This window comes from Eschrichtius robustus, chromosome 3, assembly GCF_028021215.1.
Source record: "Eschrichtius robustus isolate mEscRob2 chromosome 3, mEscRob2.pri, whole genome shotgun sequence".
Classification (NCBI taxonomy): Eukaryota; Metazoa; Chordata; class Mammalia; order Artiodactyla; family Eschrichtiidae; genus Eschrichtius; species Eschrichtius robustus.
The window spans coordinates 117,453,179-117,476,784 of record NC_090826.1 but is presented as its reverse complement, the minus strand read 5'-3'; the positions used below and the strand labels follow the sequence as shown (position 1 = coordinate 117,476,784).

At 40.5% G+C, this 23,606-nt stretch overlaps 1 protein-coding gene across 1 annotated transcript in view; it reads left to right on the top strand.

Moving 5' to 3' along the window:
* CD84 (CD84 molecule) overlaps positions 1-22,924 on the top strand; it is a 36,819-nt gene extending 13,895 nt beyond the window's left edge. The window contains exons 2-6 of the mRNA XM_068538311.1: positions 17,237-17,488; positions 17,881-18,000; positions 20,059-20,156; positions 21,085-21,147; positions 22,859-22,924. Of these exons, the coding sequence (XP_068394412.1) occupies positions 17,237-17,488; positions 17,881-18,000; positions 20,059-20,156; positions 21,085-21,147; positions 22,859-22,924 (599 nt within the window). The remainder of the gene's footprint in view (positions 1-17,236; positions 17,489-17,880; positions 18,001-20,058; positions 20,157-21,084; positions 21,148-22,858) is intronic.
* The last annotated feature ends 682 nt before the right edge of the window (positions 22,925-23,606 follow it).

The window sequence follows — 23,606 nt, the reverse complement described above, 5'->3', positions numbered from 1 at the left end:
CAGTTGTCATGGAATTCCAGCCTGCAAGAGTCAAGGAAGAGATGAAGAAAACAAAGCATCCTCTTCTTAAAGACATAAAAGTTGATACAATACTTTCACTTTCATCCTATGGACCTGAACTTAGTCACATGACCAAACTGAGCTAGCAGAAGGCTGGGCAATATAGTCTTTTTTTTTTTTAACATCTTTATAGGAGTATAATTGCTTTACATTGGTGTGTTAGTTTCTGCTTTATAACAAATTGAATCAGCTATACATATACATATATCACCATATCTCTTCCCTCTTGCATCTCCCTCCCTCCCACCCTCCCTATCCCACCCCTCTAGGTGGTCACAAAGCACCGAGCTGATCTCCCTGTGCTATGCGGCTGCTTCCCACTAGCTATCAGTTTCACATTTGTTAGTGTATATATGTCCATGCCACTCTCTCACTTTGTCCCAGCTTACCCTTACCCCTCCCCGTATCCTCAAGTCCATTCCCTAGTAGGTCTGCGTCTTTATTCCCGTCCTGCCCCTAGGTTCTTCATGACCTTTTTTTTTTTTTTTAGATTCCATATATATGTGTTACTAAGAATGGAGATGAAAACAAATATTGGAAAACAACTAGCAGATTCTGTCACAGCCCCCCAAACAATACTTTGAATCCATTAACTTTTGTTATCTGCCATCCTTCCAACTCCTTATTTAGATGGTCCACCATCATCTCACATTCAATATTTCTGACACTATACTTGTCTTCTCCTTTTGACTTCTTTCAAGCATAAACTTAATCAATTTCCAGTAGCTATTAGTTTTCCACTGACATGAAGTAGACACTCAAAATATATTGTTGAATTCTGTGACATGCCTCCTTATTCCTTGCCTTTACTTGTGCTCTCTCTCAAATTCCGCCCTTCCTTTCCAGTCTCATTATCATCCCCCGATTCATGCCCAGATGGCTACAATAGCATATGAAATGGTTTCTTAAGCCCAGCTTCTCTTTCCTCTTATTCTTCCTATGTGTTATTACCATATTACTATGACCCTAAAACATCATTTAATCTTTATTCTCAATAACTTTAATAGCTCTCCTCTGTCTGTGGTGTAGACTTCAAACTCAGGGCTGTCCCAAGTCTAAACAATTTATATCTCCAGCCTTATTGCTCTCTACTCTGTTATGCAAATCTGTACTTATTCAACCTATATCACACATTCTCCTGTTTCTAAACTTTTATTCAGAACCTGAAGACCCAAGACACCCATCCTTTCCCTTTCTATCCAATAAAATTCTATTCACTCTTCAAGGTCCTCCTCAAATTCTATTTCTTCCAAGAAGTTTTCTCTAACCACTGCAGATCAAAGTGATCTCTCCCTTCCTTGAAATCCTACTGCAATTATTGTCTCTACTATTTGCTTAAATTTACCATTTACCACTTCATATTGTAAAGGAGAGTTATGTGTGTCTGTGTGTGTGTCTTATTTCCCTAAGCATATATGAAATTTCTAAAAAAGACAGAGAACTTGTCTTGGTCATAGACTTGCATATTGCATTTCATAGTAAGTCCTTAAGACATTTTTGTGCCACAAATTCTCTCTGAAATTGAGTTTTCTTAAGGTCTCCTCCCACACTAATATAATGTTTGAGTCCCCTCAGCACCTAGAAAAATAAATATTAGGGTTGGTTGATATGGAGATTCTTTTTTTAAAAGACTGAAGTCTTTAAGAGAAGAATAAAGGCCACCAAGTGGAATGGTGCTGAAAACTCTATCCCTCTGTGCTTTACTTGAATTAACCCTTAATAATGGCTCTTCATACATTCTTCAGTATGGCCCTGGTGTCATGAAGGCCATCATAGAGATGGACTAGGGAAGACCTAAAGGGCATGTCCTAATTGTTAAGATGAGGATGAGAATGAGAATCATTACTAACATTTATTTTGGCTTGATGGCTACCAGAGTTTCTACTCTTATGATTTTCTGATCACTAATTAGATAGGCAATTTTTATAGTTATTATTTCCATTCTGTGGATGAAAATACTGAGACTCAGAAAAGTCTTATGACTTTATTAAGTTTGCCCAGCTCATAAGTAGAAGTACTAGCACCTATGTCTTCAGCCTCCTTATCTTTCCGCTGCATGCTATGGTTTTGCAGCCGCCTCAGACCTCAGATGGAATGTCCAAAGGCACATATTACGCTTGTGCAAGCCCTACACCTTTTCTCAGCAAGCCCAGGAATCTCACCCCCAGCACCACAGCACAAAATAGCAGCAGGGCTTCCGCTAGCTTAGCGTATCTGCCACCCCCACTGCCTTATCCTTTGATGCCCCAGCATCGCTTCCTGAATGACTTGCTGCAGAAGACAAGACATACTTCAAAAACAACGCCACACACCAATCATTTTGTGACCGCACAACTATGCTCCTATTAAGAAGGCCTCAGCCTTAGCAAACTTCCCACCACTTCCTGGGGTTTGATAAGAGAATTATGAGTCTATGGAACCCACACCCTTTCCATCTTCTCACACTGAACCTGAATCCAAAGAGCAGAATGGAAATTAGGCACAAGGACCTGACTAAAAAAAAAAAAAGCCTTATGAGACGTGGGAGATCTGGCACCAGGACCAACCATATAATTTGTGGAACCCAGTAGAACATGAAAATATGGCGTCCCTTGTTCAAATAATATTAAGAAGTTCAAAGTGACATGGCAGCATTAAATCAAGTTCAGGTCCTTCTGAGCTCAAGGCTCTGTACAACTGCACAGGTCACATGTCCATGTCTGGGACATCCAAGAATTCAGGCTGGGACACTCTAAGTGGCCCTCTACCCGACCTTGTCAGCCCAGCAGAAGAATTTTTCTGGGGAGAATTAATGTTCAAGGAATGGATTTTAATAAACTCTGACTCCTGTCACCGAAGGCAAGCTTAGTCTCTCCTGTTGCCCCAGTGGTTTGTTCCTTTTGCTTTTACCATTTAGTACTCATCATATTGCATTATTGTTCACTTGAATGCTCATGTGTCTTATTCTCTGGGCTGTGAGATCCTCAGGGCTGCCACCATGTTCTATTCATCCCTGAGTCCCTAACACAGCATCTGGCACTTAATTAGCACTTAATAAATGTTTGTAGATAGGGATCATTTGTGTCGCTCTTTCCCTCAGGGCCCTGTTACGTCTCATTCTGTACTTAGCCCACCCCAACTAAGTCACCAGTCCTTGCCTGGGATATTCCTCCTAAGGGAAAATCTTGGATGTTCTGAAAGGAAAGAGGTTTATATTAGCAGTCCCTGGCTCATTAAGGAGTTACTGTGTTGAAGAGTGGGGGTGGCCATAGTGAGACAGCACCATCAGGTTAAGAAATATCTTTGCTTTTCTGACACTTCAAAATGACTTGTATTCTCAATGACCTTTATTCTTGCCCTCTTTTCTTTTTTTAATTAATTAATTTTATTTTTGGCTGCGTTGGGTCTTCATTGCTGTGCACGGGCTTTCTCTAGTTGTGGCGAGCAGGGGCTACACTTCGTTGTGGTGCGCAGGCTTCTCATTGTGGTGGCTTCTCTTTGTTGTGGAGCACGGGCTCTAGGAATGTGGGCTTCTGTAGTTGTGGTACATGGGCTCAGTAGTTGTGGCACACGGGCTTAGTTGCTCCATGGCATGTGGGATCTTCCCAGACCAGGGCTCGGACCTGTGTCCCCTGCATTGGCAGGCAGATTCCTAACCACTGTGCCACCAGGGAAGCCCTATTCTTGCCCTCTTTATGCCAAGCCTGGATAAACTTTAGGGTCCATCTGAACTCACTTACATGGGAAACTTTTGTTCTGCTCTTTGGGGCTTACATGCAGCCGGTACTCATCAGAATGGCCCTGTTACTCTTTATGGCTGAAGCCCTACTTGATTGGTCAGGGACTGTACTTATTGGTTATTAAACATTTTGAATATCACACATTCTGCCTTAACACACTATTTCACACTATATAGCTCAGTGAGAATAACAAAGTGATGAAAGAATAGAAGGAAGAGGAGAAAAAACACCTTATAATTATATTGCCTTTCATTTTACAAACTATGTATTAAATCAATTTATCTTCATAAGGTAATGGAGGAGAAGAGAAAAAAATAAACATTTCATTTTTTTCCATGTTAGATTTTAAAAGCATTCATCCTTCAGCTTTTACCCAAAAGTATTCCTGGATTCCCAGAACAAATCAAGTCCCCTTCTTATTCTCTCTCAAAGTACCATAACACTTAATACCATTTGCACTTAGCCAATCAAACCTGTTCTCTTCCTTTAACTGTTAAGTTCCAGAGAGCAGGACCTATGCCTATTTTTACTCACCATTGTACCCCCATCTCCTTACATCATGCTTTAAGGAGTAGATGCTCAACAAACTTTTGTATTATAATTAAATTAATAAATACCTGCCATAGTATCTGGAACAAAGCTGACCTTGAATAAATACATTCATTCATTCATAAAAGTATAAATGAATAAACAAACTTTGCTTACTTCAGAAGTTGCTCCAAAAGATCCTAGGCAACACATAAGTTAATTCCATTTATTAATTCATTCCACAAATATTTACTAAGCACCCACTATGTGTCAAGTACTCATCTAAAGACTGGGGATATAGCAATGAACAAAAAAGACCCCCCAAAATCACCAGCTTGGGGAATATTTACTCCAGAGCCTCTAAAGCACTCTCTGCCTGTATCTTCTAGGAATAGAGGCATACATGTAGCTCTTTATTTTCACAGACCACAGTAGCCATCGTAGGCTCTTGTCCCAGCTCTTTGACCACTTGGCAATATGATCTTGGGAAAGAAAGAACATTTAATATCTCAGACCTCATGGAAGTTTATGGCCTTCATCTCTCAAATTCCATCTAGCTCTCAGAGTCTACACGTCTAGATAAATAAATTTTAATGAAATGGATCCCTTAAAATTCACTGGGAAACTTAGTTTTTGAAAGAGAATCTTTTAGAATATTTAGCCATCACATTAAATATATTTAAAGCAGAATATCCCCCCACCAAAAAGAAGATATCATCAAGAAACTGGATGAGCTGCTCCTTGGGGAGATTCAAGACTGGGAAAACAGGGAATTCTAAAAGGTGCAATAGTCAAATGGTTATGATTTTCTATTTATGTACTCAGGTCTGGAAGCAGCTGGAAGTGACACAGACATCTTCATGGTGAATGGGATTCTGGGGGAGTCAGTTACTTTCCCCTTAAATATCCAGCAATCACAGAAAGTTATCAGCATTTCTTGGAATTCCAAAACATCTGTCGCTTTTGTAACACCAGGAAACTCAGGAGCAGCACCAACAATTTCCATAACCCACCAAAATTACCATGAACGAATAAATGTCTCAGGTCAGAACTATAACCTGGAGCTCAGAAATCTGAGGATGGAAGACTCAGGGATCTACAAAGCCGACATAAATGTAAAGACCTCTGAAATGATCACCACCACCACCAGGTGCTACAATCTTCAAGTCTATCGTAAGTTGTGGGAAGACAGAGGGCTTGTTTTTTTATTTTTACTTTGCAATTTGCTGCCTAAAGAACACTTTTATTTCTGACAGCTGGGTTCCCTAAATCTTTTTATACTTATAAATACTTACATAAATATATCAGTACATAAGAGGATGTGGCTTTGCTTGCTTTTAGCTATGTACTCTTCCTGCGGACCTTGTTTCTCTTTTCTATAAAATGTAAATAATCATACTATTTACTTCCCATAGTTATTGGGAAGATCAAGTAAGATAGTGTATGCAAAGTACTTTTTAAAACCCTTTTTATTTTGAAATAATTATAGATGCATAGAAAGATGTAAAGAAATGTATAGGGAGGGCCTGTGTGCATTTCACCTCCACCTCTCCCAGTGGTAACATCTTACATAACTAGAGTACAATATCAAAACCAGGAAATCGACATTGGTACAATCTGTAGAGCTTAGTTATTGAATAGATTTCACCAGTTATATAGGCACTTATTTATGTGTATGTGCGTAGCTCTGTACAATTTATTCACATAAATAGCTTTATGTAAACACTACCATAATCAAGATACTTAACTGTACCGATGTCACAAGATTTCTTCATCCCTTTATAGTCACTCATTGCCACCCCCTTTCCCCTCCCAAACTCCTGGAAGACATTAATCCATTCTTCATATCTAAAATTATGTTACTTCACAAATGTTACATAGATAGAATCATGCAGTATGCAAGCTTTTGAGATTGGCTTTTTTCATTCAGCATAATTTCTTTGAGCCGTCCTAATTATTGCAAGAATCAATAGGTTATATATTTTTATTGCTGGATAGTATTTCATGGTACAGATGTACTACTTTGTTTAACCACTCATCTATTGAGGGATATATTAGTTGTTTCTAGTTTGGGTGTTATTACAAATAAAGCTGCTATGAATATTTGTGTACAAGTTTCTGCATGAAATAAGTTTTTGTTTCTTTAAGATAAATGTCCAAGAATGAAATCATACGGTAAATCCATTTTTCTTTCTTTAACTGGTTTATTGTGATAAAATATACATAACATTTAACATGTTATTCATTTTTAAGTGTAACATTCAGTGGCATTAAGTACGTTTACATTATTGTGCAATCATCACCACTCTTCAACTCCAGAAATTTTTTTCCTCTTTTAGATAGATTCTATTTTTTAGAGCAGTTCAAGGTTCATACAAAAGTTTAGTAAAAAGTACGGGAGTTCCCATATGCACCCTGCCACCTATGACATACATAGCCTCCTACATTATCTACATCCCCCACCAGAGTGATACATTTATTACAATTAATAATGTACATTGATACATCATTAGCAACCAAAGTCCACAGTTTACATTAGGTTTCACTCTTGGTGTTATACATTCTATGGGTAATGACAAATATATAATGACATTTATCCACCATGACAGTATCATTCAGAATAGTTTCACTGCCCTAAAATCCCTCTGTGTTCTGCTTATTCATCCCTCCCCCCAAGCCCTGGCCACCACTGATCTTACTGTCTCCATGGTTTTGTCTTTTTCAGAATGTCATGTAGTTGGAATCACACAGTATGTAACCCTTTCAGGTTGGCTTCTTCCACTTAGTAATATGCATTTAAGTTATCTTCGTATCTTTTCATGGCTTGATAGCTCTCTCCAGAACTTTTAAGAGTCATTTTTAGTGTTAAAAGGATTGCCAAATTATTTTGCATTCCCACCAAAAATGTACGAATGATCAGTATCTCCACATCCTCACAGCATTTAGTGTTGTCACTGTATTTTATTTTGGTCATTCTGATGAGTGAGTAGTATAGTTCATTTTGGTTTTAAATTTTAATTTCTCCAGTAGCTAATGCAAAATGCTTTTAAAAGGTAAAATATTAGTACTGTTATTGTCACTAAAATTGCCGCAATTCACTAGGAGATGTGTGTGGTGTGTTACGCAGTGTTACTCAAAGCGTGGTCTGTGTGCTGGCAGCGTCAGCATCATCTGGGAACTAATTGGAAATGCAAATTTTCAGGCCACAATCCTTACCATTGGTGGTGAAGCCCAGGAATCTGTGTTTTAACATTCTCTCTGGACTATTCCTGTGTGTGCTGAAGTTTGAGAAGTGCTAGTCTAGAACTGCCCTGTCCAATATGGTAGTCAGTAGCTACATGTAGCTATTAAGTATATGAAATGGGGTGAGTACAAATTGAAATGTGCTCTAAGTGTAAAATACACACTAGATTTCAAAGTCTTAGCATCAATAAAGAAACCCATAAAATATCTCATTAATCAATTTATATTGGTTCCAGGTTAAGATAACATTTTGGATCTATTGAGTTAAATAAAATACATTATTACATCACCTGTTTATTTTCACTATTTTTGTTATTATTATTATTATTTTAATTTTTAAAATTTATTTATTTATTTATTTTTGGCTGTGTTGGGTCTTCGTTTCTGTGCGAGGGCTTTCTCTAGTTGTGGCAAGCGGGGGCCGCTCTTCATCGCGGTGCGCGGGCCTCTCACTATCGCCGCCTCTCTTGTTGCGGAGCACAGGCTCCAGACGCACAGGCTCAGTAATTGTGGCTCACGGGCCCAGTTGCTCCGTGGCATGTGGGATCTTCCCAGACCACGGCTCGGACCCGTGTCCCCTGCATTGGCAGGCAGATTCTCAACCACTGTGCCACCAGAGAAGCCCCTATTTTCACTATTTTTAATGTGGCTATTAGAAAAATTTAAATTACATAAGTGATTAATATTTTATTTCAGCACTAATTTCTAGCATAGAGAATATTTGAGCCATGTCTCAAGGATTTTACTGTCCATCTGCCCCACAGCAGAAAAACACAGAAATGCGACTAATAGGTACAGTTCAATAGGTATATAGTTAATCCACTAAAGTTCAAGCTCCATAAAGGCAGAGACTGGTATATGATACACTTCATGTCCCCAGCTCCTACCTTGCCAGGCACATAGTGGGTGATGCAGAAGTATTTGTTGAATGGAAAAATGAATTAATCATAATAGTCCCAGGCCCTAATACAGTGCCTGGCAGTTGTAAGTGCTCAATTAATATAGCATAATTCAATCGGGTTGCATCTGGATAGGATGCATACTGTAAAGAACATTAATGTTAGAATTAGAACCCTTGCCAACTGTGTGACCTTGGGCAAGTTGTTTACCTTGTCTGGGCTTAAATTTCCTTATCTACAGAATGTAGATTGTAGTAGGTGGGATTAATTGAGATAGTGTTAGTTGAGCTCCTAGTACAGTGCAAGCCTTAAAGCAGATGCTCAATAACTAGCTGTTGTTATTAATTTTTTAACCCTTGTCCCCTTTTTAGATTCTAGTTAGGAAGAACTTCCTAGATGAAGAAGGCTCTGAACAGGGCATGAGCGACAGAGTCAAAGAACCGTACCCAAGTGTGGACACTTCAGAAAATATCTGACTCATTCAAGAACTATGGCTGAGAAAATAAAGAGGGCATTCAATTTTATGATGTTTGTTTTCATCCCTTTATATGTTTAGTTTTACCCACTCAGTCTTTAGGGGGTGTTATACCATCTGCAATTAGGGCAGACTACTGTAAAATCTTAGAGAAAGCCCATACAACAAAATCTGTGCTTTTTGGGTAGTTAGCTGAGAGGATAAAGAGAAAGAAACTGACATTTAATGAACACTATCTATTTGTATGGCATTCTACCACATAATTTTTAAAAATACATAAATATTATACATATTTAGGCAATATATGCACAAACAGAGCAAAAGATAATACAGTGAAATGCAACTCTTCCTTTTCAGAGGCAGTCACTATTGCCAGTTTATTTTGCTTCTTCAGTAGAAAATTAAAGTACATATAGGCATAGATAGATTGATGTTGGATAGATGATAGATAGATAGATAGATAGATAGATAGATAGATAGATAGATGATAGATGGATAGTAGAGTGGTCTTTATATATAATAGCTCATCTAATCCTCACAACCACCCTAGCTAGAGAGAATTGTTGTCCCCGTGTTATAATTGAGGAAACCAAAGCTCAGTGCAGCTGGATACCTTCTCCACCATTCCATAGTTAGAGAACAGTGGAGCCTGGATTCTGAACCTGGTCTCCAATGGCTTCTCCACACTTTGACTTGGGAGGATGAAGGCCTGTCAGCCACAACCCTGACCTTCTCTGCCCATCAGCTTTGTGTAGGTAACATCTGTGTTCCTGCAGAGAAAAACGAGATGGAATCCTATTCTTCACCATTATCCCCCACCTTGACACCCACAAAAAAAAAGTCTTTCTAAAAATAAGTGAACAACAAGCAGAGACTTAAACACTGTTGTAAATCAAGTTTCTACAGAAACACACACACACCATTTGGTTCCTTTTTCACTGTACATATCTGTATCTATCACTGTTATAGCTAATCAAGGTCTTTACTCCAAACTTGTTTAGAAGTTCTTTGGCAAGTTATCACTAATTCTGATCTGGAATGGTTCCCTCTAAGAGACTCTTAGGACCAGAGTATCTGGTTAGGTTGGAATCAAAGACTTTACAGCTCTTAGTTCCCATGTTCTACTCCCTCACAGGTACAGACAAATGGTTCCTATATTTACAGTGCTGAATTTATTGCCTTTACAGACTCCACATTAATTAGAAAGTTATGTGCCAGTTCCTTCCTCTATTTCCTCCCTCACATGGCAATGGTGGGAGGAGCAAACCACATTGCAGCAGTTTTGACAAGAATGAACTAAACTTTTCAGCTCTGAAAGTGGTCCTTTTCTTATCTCCTGGTAAAAGGTTTTTCCTTTCCTTCTGCCAGCTCCAGATCTAGCTATTGCCTCAACTTATATATAACTGGTTTTTTGGTAACCCTTTACTACCTACAACTTTTATCATTTACTTTTTCATTGCTTTAGTAAAAACATTTTTTAAAATGAACTTTTTCTTTTTTCTTTTTGAACATCTTTATTGGAGTATAATTGCTTCACAATGGTGTGTTAGTTTCTGCTTTATAACAAAGTGAATCAGCTATATATATACATACATCTCCATATCTCCTCCCTCTTGCGGCTCTCTCCCACCTTCCCTAACCCACCCCTCTAGGTGGTCACAAAGCACCAAGCTGATCTCCCTGTGCTATGTGGCTGCTTCCCACTAGCTATCTATTTTACATTTGGTAGTGTATATATGTCCATGCCACTCTCTCACTTCATCCCAAGCTTACCCTTCCCCCTCCCTGTATCCTCAGGTCCATTCTCTACGTCTGAGCCTTTATTCCTTAAGCACCATTTATTTATTATTTATTTTTAAAATTCCATATATATGTGTTGGCATACGGTATTTGTTTTTCTCTTTCTGGCTTACTTCACTCTGTATGACAGACTCTAACTCCATCCACCTCACTACAGATAACTCAATTTCGTTTCTTTTTATGGCTGAGTAATAGTCCATTGTATATATGTGCCACATCTTCTTTATCCATTCATCTATCAATGGACACTTAGGTTGCTTCCATGTCCTGGCTATTGCAAATAGAGCTGCAATGAACATTGCGGTACCTGACTCTTTTGGAATTTTGGTTTTCTCAGGGAATATGCTCAGTAGTGGGATTGCTGGGTTGTATGGTAGTCCTATTTTTAGTTTTTTGAGGAACCTCCATACTGTTCTCCATAGTGGCTGTATGAATTTACATTCCCCCCAACAGCGCAAGAGTGTTCCCTTTTCTCCACACCCTCTCCAGCATTTATTGTTTATAGATTTTTTTGATGATGGCCATTCTGACTGGAGTGAGGTGATACCTCATTGTAGTTTTGATTTGCATTCCTCTAATGATTAGTGATGTTGAGCATTCTTTCATGGGTTTGTTGGTGATCTGTATATCTTCTTTGGAGAAATGTCTATTTAGGTCTTCTACCCATTTTTGGATTGGGTTGTTTGTTATTTTGATATTGAGTTGCATGAGCTGCTTATAAATTTTGGAGGTTAATCCTTTGTCAGTTGCTTCATTTGCAAATATTTTCTCCCATTCTGAGCGTTCTCTTTTCGTCTTAATAGTTTCCTTTGCTGTTCAAAATCTTTTAAGTTTCATTAGGTCCCAGTAGTTTATTTTTGTTTTTATTTCCATTTCTCTAGGAGGTGGGTCAGAAGGACCTTGCTGTGATTTATGTCATACAGTGTTCTGCCTATGTTTTCCTCTAAGAGTTTGATAGTGTCTGGCCTTACACTTAGGTCTTTAATCCATTTTGAGTTTATTTTTGTGTATGGTGTTAGGGAGCGTTCTAATTTCATTCTTTTACATGTAGCTGCCCAGTTTTCCCAGCACCACTTATTGAAGAGGCTGTCTTTTCTCTATTGTATATTCTTGCCTCCTTTGTCAAAGATAAGGTGACCATATGTGCGTGGGTTTATCTCTGGGCTTGCTATCCTGTTTCACTCATCTATATTTCTGTTTCTGTGTGAGTACCATACTGTCTTAATTACTGTAGCTTTGTAGTATAGTCTGAAGTCTGGGAGCCTGATTCCTCCAGGTCCGTTTTTCTTTTCTGAAGATTGCTTTGGCTATTCGGGTCTTTTGTGTTTCAGTACAAATTGTTAAATTTTTTTTTCTAGTTCTGTGAAAAATGCCATAGGTAATTTGATAGGGATTGCATTGAATCTGTAGATTGCTTTGGGTAGTATAGTCATTTTCACAATGTTGAGTCTTCCAATCTAAGAACATGGTATATCTCTCCATCTGTTTGTATCATCTTTAATTTCTTTCATCAGTGTCTTATAGTTTTCTGCATACAGGTCTTTTGTCTCCTTAGGTAGGTTTATTCCTAGGTATCTTATTCTTATTTTTGCAATGGTAAATGTGAGCGTTTCCTTAATTTCTCTTTCAGATTTTTCATCATTAGTGTATAGGAATGCAAGAGATTTCTATGCATTAATTTTGTATCCTGCCACTTTACCAAATTCATTGATTAGCTCTAGTAGTTTTCTGGTGGCATCTTTAGGATTCTCTATGTATAGTATCATGTCATCTGCAAACAGTGACAGCTTTACTCTTCTTTTCCAATTTGGATTCCTTTTATTTCTTTTTCTTCTCTGATTGCTGTGGCTAAAACTTCCAAAACTATGTTAAATAATAGTGGTGAGAGTGGACAACCTTGTCTTGTTCCCACTCTTAGAGGAAACGGTTTCAGTTTTCCACCATTGAGAACTATGTTGGCTGTGGGTTTGTCATATATGGCCTTTATTATGTTGAGGTAAGTTCCCTCCATGCCTACTTTCTGGAGGGTTTTTATCATAAATGGGTGTTGAATTTTGTCAGAAGCTTTTTCTACATCTATTGAAATGATCATATGGTTTTTCTCCTTCTATTTGTTAATATGGTTTATCACATTGATTGATTTGCATATACTGAAGAATTCTTGTATTCCTGGGATAAACCCCACTTGATCATGGTGTATGATCCTTTTAATGTGCTGTTGGATTCTGTTTGCTAGTATTTTGTTGAGGATTTTTGCGTCTGTGTTCATCAGTGATATTGGCCTGTAGTTTTCTTGCTTTGTGACATCATTGTCTGGTTTTGGTATCAGGGTGATGGTGGCCTTGTAAAAGGAGTTCAGCAGTGTTCCTTCTTCTGCTATATTTTGGAAGAATTTGAGAAGGATAGGTGTTAGCTCTTCTCTAAATGTTTGATAGAAGTGGCCTGTGAAGCCATCTGGTCCTGGGCTTTTGTTTGTTGCAAGATTTTTAATCACAGTCTCAATTTCAGTGCTTGTGATTCGTTTGTTTATATTTTCTACTTCTTCTTGGATCAGTCTCGGAAGGTTGTGCTTTTCTAAGAATTTGTCCCTTTCTTCCAGGTTGTCCATTTTATTGGCATATAGTTGCTTGTAGTAATCTCTAATGATCCTTTGTATTTCTGCAGTGTCAGTTATTACTTCTTTTTCATTTCTAATTCTATTGATTTGAGTCTTCCCCCTTTTTTTCTTGATGAGTCTGGCTAATGGTTTATCAATTTTGTTTATCTTCTCAAAGGACCAGCTTTTAGTTTTGTTGATCTTTGCTATTGTTTCCCTCATTTCTTTTTCATTTATTTCTGATCTGATCTTTATGATTTCTTTCCTTCTGCTAACTTTGGGGGGTTTTTTGTTCTTCTTTCTCTAATTGCTGTAGGTGTAAGGTTAGGTTGTTTATTTGAGATGTTTCTTGTTTCTTGAGGTAGGATTGTATTGCTATAAACTTCCCTCTTAAAACTGCTTTTGCTGCATCCCATATGTTTTGGGTTATCGTGTTTTCATTGTCATTTGTTTCTAAGTATTTTTTGATTTCCTCTTTGATTTCTTCAGTGATCTCTTGGTTATTAAGTAGTGTATTGTTTAGCCTCCATGTGTTTGTATTTTTTACAGATTGTTTCTTGTAATTGATATCTAGTCTCATAGTGTTGTGGTCGGAAAAGACACTTGATATGATTTCAATTTTCTTAAATTTACCAACGCTTGATTTGTGACCCAAGATATGGTCTATCCTGGAGGATGTTCCCTGAGCACTTGAGAAGAAAGTGTACTCTGCTGTTTTGGGATGGCATGTCCTATAAATATCAATTAAGTCCATCTTGTTTAATGTATCATTTAAAACTTGTGTTTCCTTTTTTATTTTCATTTTGGTTGATCGGTCCATTGGTGAAAGTGGGGTGTTAAAGTCCCCTCGTATGACTGTGTTACTGTCGATTTCCCCTTTTATGGCTGTTAGCAGTTGCCTTATATATTGAGGTGTACCTATGTTGGGTGCATAAATATTTACAATTGTTATATCTTCTTCTTGGATTGATCCCTTGATCATTATGTAGTGTCCTTCTTTGTCTCTTGTAATAGTCTTTGTTTTAAAGTCTATTTTGTCTGATATGAGAATTGCTACTCCAGCTTTCTTTTGATATCCATTTGCATGGAATATCTTTCCATCCCCTCACTTTCAATATGTATGTGTCCCTATGTCTGAAGTGGGTCTCTTGTAGACAGCATATATAAGGGTCTTGTTTTTTTATCCATTCAGCCAGTCTATGTCTTTTGATTGGAGCATTGAATCCATTTACATTTAAGGTAATTATCCACATGTATGTTCTTGTTACCAGTTTCTTAATTGTTTTGGGTTTGTTATGGTAGGTCTTTTCCTTCTCTTGTGTTTCCTGCTTAATGAAGTTCCTTTAGCATTTGTTGTAAAGCTGGTTCAGTGGTGCTGAATTCTCTTAGCTTTTGCCTGTCTGTATAGCTTTAAATTTCTCTGTTGAATCTGAATGAGATCCTTGCTGGGTAGAGTAATCTTGGTTGTAGGTCTTTCCCTTTCATTACTTGAAATATGTCCTGCCACTCCCTTCTGGCTTCCAGAGTTTCTGCTGAAAGATCAGCTGTTAACCTTGTAGAGATTCCCTTGTATGTTATTTGTTGTTTTTCCCTTGTTGCTTGCAATATTTTTTTCTTTGTGTTTAATTTTTCATAGTTTAATTAATATGTGTCGTGGCATGTTTCTCCTTGGATTTAACCTGTATGGGACTGTCTGCGCTTCCTGGACTTGATTAACTATTTCCTTTCCTGTATTAGGGAACTTTTCAACTATAAGCTCTTCAAATATTTTCTCAGTCCCTTTCTTTTTCTCTTCTTCTTCTGGGACCCCTATAATTCGCATGTTGGTGCATTTAATATTGTCCCAGAGGTCTCTGAGACTGTCCTCAAGTCTTTTCTTTCTTTTTTCTTTATTCTGCTCTACAGTAGTTATTTCCACTATTTTACCTTCCAGGTCACTTATCCACTCTTCTGCCTCAGTTATTCTGCTATTGATTCCTTCTAGAGAATTTTAAATTTCATTTATTGTGTTGTTCAACATTGTTTGTTTGCTCTTTAGTTCTTCTAGGTCCTTGTTAAACGTTTCTTGTATTTTCTCCATTCTTTTTCCAAGATTTTGGATCATCTTTACTATCATAATTCTGAATTCTTTTTCAGGTAGACTTCCTATTTCCTCTTCCTTTGTTTGGTCTGGTGGGTTTTTACCTTGCTCTTTCATCTGCTGTGTGTTTCTCTGTCTTCTCATTTTGCTTCACTTACTGTGTTTGGGGTCTCCTTTTCATAGGCTGCAGGTTCGTAGTTCCCATTGTTTATAGTGTCTGTTCCCAGTGGCTAAGGTTCGTTCAGTGGGTTGTGTAGGCTTCCTGGTGGAGGGGACTAGTGCCTGTGTTCTGGTGGATGAGGCTGGATCTTGTCTTTCTGGTGAGCACAACCGCATCTGGAGGTGTGTTTTGGGGTGCCTGTGACCTTATTATGATTTTAGGCAGTCTCTCTTCTAATGGGTGGGGTTGTGTTCCTGTCTTGGTAGTTGTTTGGCATAGGGTGTCCAGCACTGTAGCTTGCTCGTTGTTGAGTGGAGCTGGGTCTTAGCATTGAGATGGAGATCTCTGGGAGAGCCTTCGCCGTTTGATACTACGTGGAGCCGGGAGGTCTCTGGTGGACCAATGTCCTGAACTCAGCTCTCCCACCTCAGAGGCACAGACCTGACACCCAGCCGGAGCACCAAGACACTGTCAGCCACACGGCTCAGAAAAAAAGGGAGAAAAAAAAGGAAGAATGAAATAAAATAAAGTAAAATAAAGTTATTAAAATAAAAAATAATTATTAACAATAGAAAAAACTTTAAAAGTAATTTAAAAAAAGAAAAAAAAGAAAGAAAGAAGAGAGCAACCAAACCAAAAAACAAATCCACCAATGATAACAAGCACTAAAATCTATACTTAAAAAAAAAAGAAAGAAAGAAACCAGACAGACAGAACCCTAGGACAAAGCTATACAGACAAAATCACACCAAGAAACATACACATACACACTCACAAAAAGAGGAAAAGGAAAAAAATATATATATCTTTTGGGAAGTCTGAGGTCTTCTGCCAACATTCAGTAGGTAGGTGTTCTGTAGGAGGTTTTCCACATGTAGATGTATTTCTGATGTATTTGTGGGGAGGAAGGTGACCTCCACATCTTAATCCTCCTCCATCTTGAAGGTCTCCCCACTTTCAGTGGTTTTTGTTGAGCATTTATATCCTTAGCCAACATATGGTTGCAACTGATGAAGGAGTCAACATGAGGAGTGGATAAATGCAACCAACATATATATTGGTTGATATTTTCATTTAAGTTCAGTAATAAGAAAAAAGTGATTCAACAAAGACATATATATTGGAACTTCACTTGTTCATCAGTGATGTGAGCAACTTCTTTGCTGAACTGGATAGTGGTTTTCAAATACTGGAAGAACATTTCCAATTTTTTGTGTGCTATTCACAATATAATGGCTACAGACAGGATGCATTGTTACCTTAAGCTGCTTCAGTACCCTCTCCTCCATTGTTTTCTTAAGTCTAGTGTGACAATCAAGAAAGCAATAAATCAAGCCCTAGTTTGCAGCTTATGCCAATTTCTTTGGTGTAAATACTCCCACTTTGGCTGATTTTAAGATCTGCAGAGTTGGGAAGACTTTGTATTGATACATCATTACAAGGGATAGATACAATAGATGTAAATAACCTCTAGAGCATAGATTATAGTAAATTGTCCAAAAAAATTAGAAAGTAATGAGTTTTGAATATTATTAGCTTTGTTTTTAATATAATTTATTTCATTGTAAGTTTTTAACGTCCATCATGAAACTTTCTGAAAATTTAACAGTTGGCTCCCACAAGCTGGTATAGACCAGCTCCAGCTTACCACTGGCTCATGTGTTTTCTCCTCATAGGTCGGCTTGGGAAGCCAAAAATTACTCAGAGTTTAATGACATCTGTGAATAGCACCTGCAATGTCACACTGACATGCTCTGTGGAGAAAGAAGAAAAGAATGTGACATACAGTTGGAGTCCACTGGGGGAAGAAGGCAATGTCCTTCGAATCTTCCAGACCCCTGACAACCAAGAGCTGACTTACACGTGTACAGCATGGAACCCTGTCAGCAACAATTCTGACTCCATCTCTGCCCAGCAGCTCTGTGCAGGTAACCATCTCTGTCCATCTCTCCTGTAGTCTCAGAAATGACTCTAGCCTGCTGCAAGGCCTGAATCGGCCCTAGTTCTCCAGGGGAAGGTGCCTCCCTTATGCCAGGGCTGGACCCAGGGGAATTCTCTTCCCAAGAAGCCCTGGAAAAGAATCCAAATCCTCCTGGGTGATGCCGGGCATTTCAGGATGTTCTGAGGCAGCCCCCGCTCAGCTCCCCAATTCAGTTTCTGATCTTGACCTTTAATAGCAGGAAGTACAGTTTCCCTCAGCGCTTTGGCACTCCCCTGGAGGACACTCAATATGGATAGTGCCCCTGAATGTGGACAAGCTTGCCCAGCCTCTATGGCCTATTTCCTGAGAGTCAAGTCTCACCGCATCTTCTATTTCCAGACATCGCAATGGGCCTTCATACTCGCCACACTGGTCTTCTGAGTGGGCTGGCTGTGCTCTCTCTGCTTCTAATCATTCTACCTTCAGTGATTTTGTTCCTTTTGCACAAAAGAGGACAAGGTAGGATTTTCTCAGAAGTTAAAATGTGGAAATTCACCTTCCTTCTTCCTTCTTCCTGGGACTGAATTCATTTATCCAAGATGGGGTGGAAATGTCCTTTGTTCCAGGGAATTAGCCTTCCTAAAATCCCCAGCTCCCCACTTTACCATCTCCCAGAAAGATGGTCCCGAGGACTATATAACATTACCCTGAATGGTCTTCAAAATATGTTACTGGGATCACCAAGATGTGGTGGGCCCAGAACTTGGGTTCGAGTTTAGCACTGCCATTAACAAGCTGTGCTTCATAGGATACATGTCTTTACCTCTCTGACTCAGTGTTCTCACATGTGAAATGAGGTTTGGACTAGGTATCCAAGGTCACTTCCAATTCCATCAAAACTGTGACCTTTGAAATGTCATTGAGGGACATGTACTAATTTTATATTCCATGGTTGTCACTAGATCCCTTTGGGTCCCTCTGGATCATTCTGTAATTGTAACCATTCTCAATTCAGAAAACCTGATCTTGGGCCCTAGGGGATCATTATACCCTCCTATTGCTCCTAACTCCGTGTCCACCCAAAATCTTGCTTTCCCACCGATCATAATAACAAGCCTGTATGTAGCGAGGCTCTACATCTGATTCCATGTTCCTGACTCTCCTTTGTGTCTGATTCCTCAGGTTCCTACTTGAAGACCTTCAGTAAGAACCCTGGTAAGTTCTCAGCCACGAGTTTCCCTGGATGATGGAAGAGATGCATTCACAGCAGAGTGGTTAAGCCTAAGCTTGTACTTTGCAGGCAGTCTGGGGTGAAGGTGCCAGCTTGACCGTTTATCAACTACCAGTTATTTTATCACTGTCTCAGTTTTCTCAGTTGTAAAATATGCATAAAAATAGGATGTGCTGCAGATACTTATTAAACGGATTTAATGAATTACACATATAAAATACTTGGCCAGTGCCTGGTACCTCGTAAGTACTCAGTTAGTGTTAGATACTGTACTTACAATCGACCAACCTGGGCTTGGTACAGAAGGAGGCATTCTGGGGGAAAAGAGTTTGTGACACGAACTGTAACACAAATGGCCTCATGATGGGGAGAAATCACACAACCTGCTCAGGCCATAGGTGATGTTCAGGGCTCCTCAAAGAGGCATCTGCCTCCAATCCCTCACAGCCTCATGGGAAGGAATAAGGGCTATTTTTTCATCTGCAAATGAGATAAGAGAGAGCACTGGGTCCGGCTCACTCACCAGGTCTGAGGCAGGGGCTGAGACAGGACTAAACTCTGAAACACTGGATCCCTGTAATATCGCTCAGCTCAGACTTGTTGTCTGTGGTTATGTTGGTGTCCTGGAATATGAAGGCCCCGAATTCTGGCTATCTCTTTTCAACTTGACCCTCAAATGTTCCATGTTAGGAGCAAAGAAAAGCAGTACACTGGGAGGAATGCCCATGAATTCTTAAAAGTAGGGACTTATCTCTCTTGTCTGCTGCTCCATGACCTCATACATAGCTTGCATGTGGAGAGAGCTTAACAAATCTTTGACTCTGTGAATCAGTCAAGTAACAAATATTTGCGGAGCATCTACTACAGGTCTAACGTTGAGGTGGTAAAAGAAAGGTATGCACCAGAAGAGGCCAACACAATGTATAACTAGAGAGAATCATTCTAGTCGAAAAATTAAGACCCTCACGTGAAAAGAAAACTAGCCATGCAAGACAGTGGATGCTAAGTGCCAGAGACACGAAGTAAGACCCTGGGTGGAAAAGCTACTTTCAGTGCCCACACAGGGATTGGGGAGAATCTCTTTATCTTAATGTGGACTTTGGAACAGAAAAGAATTCCCACTGAGCTCTGGGTGAAACCTGAGCCAGGTGTCTCCCATACCACATGCCATCCCTAGAAAAGGGAAAGACAGTCAAGGGTCCAAGCATCCATCTCAAGAGGATGGGAGTCATTTAACCTATTGGGGTTTTATTTCTTCATCTGAAAAAGAGAACATTAAAATAGATCACCTCGAAAAATTCATCCACATTTCACATACTGTGGTTCTATGTTTGTTTGTGACACAGATGCTGCCTCAAAAAAAACAATATACACATACATCACAGTTCCAAGAGACACCCAGACAGCAGAGCCCAGGATCTATGATGAAATCCCCCAGTCCAAGGTGAGGTGATGCTACTCGTGGGTCTCCAACACACCACCCCCCACCCAGGACAGGGAGTCATGGGCAGCAGCCACAGCCAAGAGCCAGGCAGGGTCCAACCAGGAAATACCAGGTCAGGGAAATGATGCCATGAGTCTTTCTATGAGGACAAGAATGTGACCAAGTGTCACCCCATGACAGTCTCCTGGGGTTGAAGCCTCATGTTTCCACATGAGGGCCTGGCTCCAGGTTAGATGAGAGTCATGACTAAGAGCAAAACACCTTCTATAGGGGACCCACAACAGGGGAGTTCCTGATGTGAGGTGAGAGCTGTTATGTGGCCACTGACAGGTGAACAAGTTGCTAAGGGGGTTTCAAGGGCACAGAACTGAGAGAGGTCCCCTTGAACTTGACTTCTTGGTCTGGCTGCAGCAACAGCTTGCTTTCCTCAGGCTGATTCACTCTGTCCCACAGCCTCCCCTCTCGCCTGCCTTTTACCTGCCTGTCCCTCCCTCACCTCCACCCTGAACCAGGCTTCTACATGGTATTGCCTTTCTCTGTGCCCCCACCAGCCTGCTCTCCTAAAGTCTCCAAGGAGTGAAAGGGAAACTGAGGTCTGCCTGGTCAATCCAGCCTTGTGCTTGGACTGATAGGTCAGCTGGGTCCATAGAGCCCATGGAAAGCTAAAATTCTGACAAAGCAAGACTCAGTCTGACCCCTCCTCTTGGCTCCTGAAGATTTTGCCCAATGGCTGCCAACTGTCCCATGCTCACCCCCTCCTGAACCTGATCTTCTCCAAAGCCGGATGGAACCAGAGCTGAAGCTGGAGAGGAGGCCACCTAGTGAAAGTGCAACCAGGGAGGGCTGATGGGCAGAAGCAGAAGTAAGAAGGGGGACTCATAAGATTTTGCCTGGGCTCCCTCACTGAGGGAAGATGGGTGTTTTACAGGTGCTTCCCACCAAGGAGGAGCCAGTGAACATGATTTATTCCATAGTGCAGTACTCTGATAAGGTAAAGACTTTCTGATTTTTATCCCTGTTGTCCTGTCTATTCCAACCTTTCTGCTGTATCTTGTCCATCCAACCAGGAGTCAGCTGGTTCCCTTGGGACTCTATGCTTCTCAGGATTAATTTCTGAGGCCCTTGGTCTCATTCCACACATGCACACAGCCCTACTCCCCAGGTCCATGACCATCCACAAGCTGGCCTCCATGATGCTGATCCCACACTTTATATGCAGAGGCCCCTAGGCCTCTGAACTACAGTGTGGAAACTCCAGCCTCTATAACATCCAAGGCCATTGCTAGGTCACAGTGTGGAAATTAGAAAGCAGGTGTCCCCCACTTTCCCCCTACCCTGGGCAGACACAGGCCCACACCAAGTGCACAGTAGAACACAGGTGCAAGTAGAACACAGGCTGAACCCCAGTTCCCATTTGCTCCCTTAGCAGACCCTCACAGTGTGCAACATGCCCAACCATTTGTAGAGCTCTAGTGACACTCACATTCCCTGTGCCTCAATGTCCTTCTCTCAATTATGCAAAGAGAGAAGGTAAGTCCTGATCTTTGACAGGTTTTTCAGTTTGGGGAATCTGGTGAGGGGTTGATACTGTCTGAGGGTCCTCATTTCTGCTACAGTAAGGACAGCTCTGGGGTATCTGGGTGAATCAAATATTTTGGAAGTGTTTCTGTTTAATAGCTGAGCTAATAGGTAGGAAGCTTATCGTGAAAGATAAATTTGAACCCGAAAGTCTTGGGGGAAAGGGATAATAATGATAACAAATGAAGAGTGGGAAGAAATATCAGGATACCAAAATGGAATGCAAGTGAATCCATGAATAAGAATTAAGAGCTGATTCTATGAGGCATCTATGAGTTGGCCAAGTAGGAAGGTCGTAAGGGAACTCAAGGCACAGGTCAGTTTGAATGTAAAGATCAGCCAAGTGTCCTGGAGAACAAGATAAAAGGACCTTGACTTCCTCAGTGATCAGGAGATGAAAGGAGGGAGAAGGAAAAGAAGGAGGTGAGTGAGGAAAGAGGAGGAGGAGGGAAAAGGAAGGAGAAGCAGGAAGTGGGAAGCAAGGTGTCCGCATGTTTGAACCAGGATTGGAAGGAGAGTGGGAGGAAACAGAGAAGAAAATACAACTGGAAAAGACTAGATTTGAGGGATTAATCAGGGACTCTTGGATTGAGACATCTCAAAGTAAACCCTCTAGACAAGTTGGATGACATTTATTAATTTGGTTAATATGTAATTTAAAACCTAGGACTCTGTGAGCCAATGGGAGGGTTGTCTGCAGTATTCTAAGTAACTAAAGCATATGACACCAGTGGAGGTGACTCCCCAGTACATATAGACCAAGGTGCAGTTACTGGGGTACAGAAGGAATGAAGGCTGAACTAGGAACATGGAATGTGGGTAGCTTGAGCCTGGATATCGCCTCAAGCCTATAATCAAAATCAGTGCAAATATCCACATTCTCTACTGCTGCTTTTTTCTAAGCTAAGAAGTTGATTACCCAAGGGCTTTCAAATTGGGTGGCTGGAACAGAGGTGAGGGACTCAGCAAAGGGCAAGGCCCTGCTTCCCCAGTTTACCCCAGAACCAGGGAAATCTAAGGCATCTGTCTGTGCCATTTGCATGACTCTCGAGGGCTCCTTGTGGGACTGGAATTCCCTACCAGCACTTTTCAGTCAACATGTCCTCCTTCTCCCTTTTGTGCAGATGGGGAAAACCAACACTCAGGACAGCAAACCTTCTGGGACTTCAAGCTATGAAATCGTGATCTAGGCTACCAGATGGAATTCTCCCCATGGAAACTGAGCTACAACCATACCTACTGGCAGATGCTCCAGACCTAGACTTGCTCTTCCCAGATCTTACCTGGAGATTGCAAATCACCAGATCCCAACACATAAGCAAAGAAGCAAACACTCTGTTGCTGGGCATAGCTCTTGCCTAGATAAGCAAATGGATGCATGCCCTTCCTGAAATCGCTCCTTTCCTGATGGATGACAAGGCAGGTCCTTTGGCACAGTGCTTCCCACCCTTCTTCACATCGCAGCACATGGAGAAAATATTTTTATGGTCTAATGGGATAAACAGTCAAGATTGCTCATGGCTGGAGGCTGTGTATGACCAGAGGTGATGACTCTTCCCAGCAACCCCATATGTGAAGGATCCACATTTTGCACACCTGTAATCTGCCATGACACACCACTTAGGAGCCTCTGCTCACACTCAATATATGGGAGGAGCCCTGGTGCATGGCTTCCCCAAGTCCACACAGCACCTTGGGCAGATTAGCCCCTCACCTGAGTACATGGCTTGGCATGTAGAGTGTGGACTGCATGTCAGCCTCTGTTTGTCCCTTTGCCTGGGAAACTTTGTTCAGGGTACACCTGGCTGGACCAGCCCAACCCTATATGACTGTGTGGCATGGGAAGCCATCAGAGTTGTGGCTCTCAGCTGT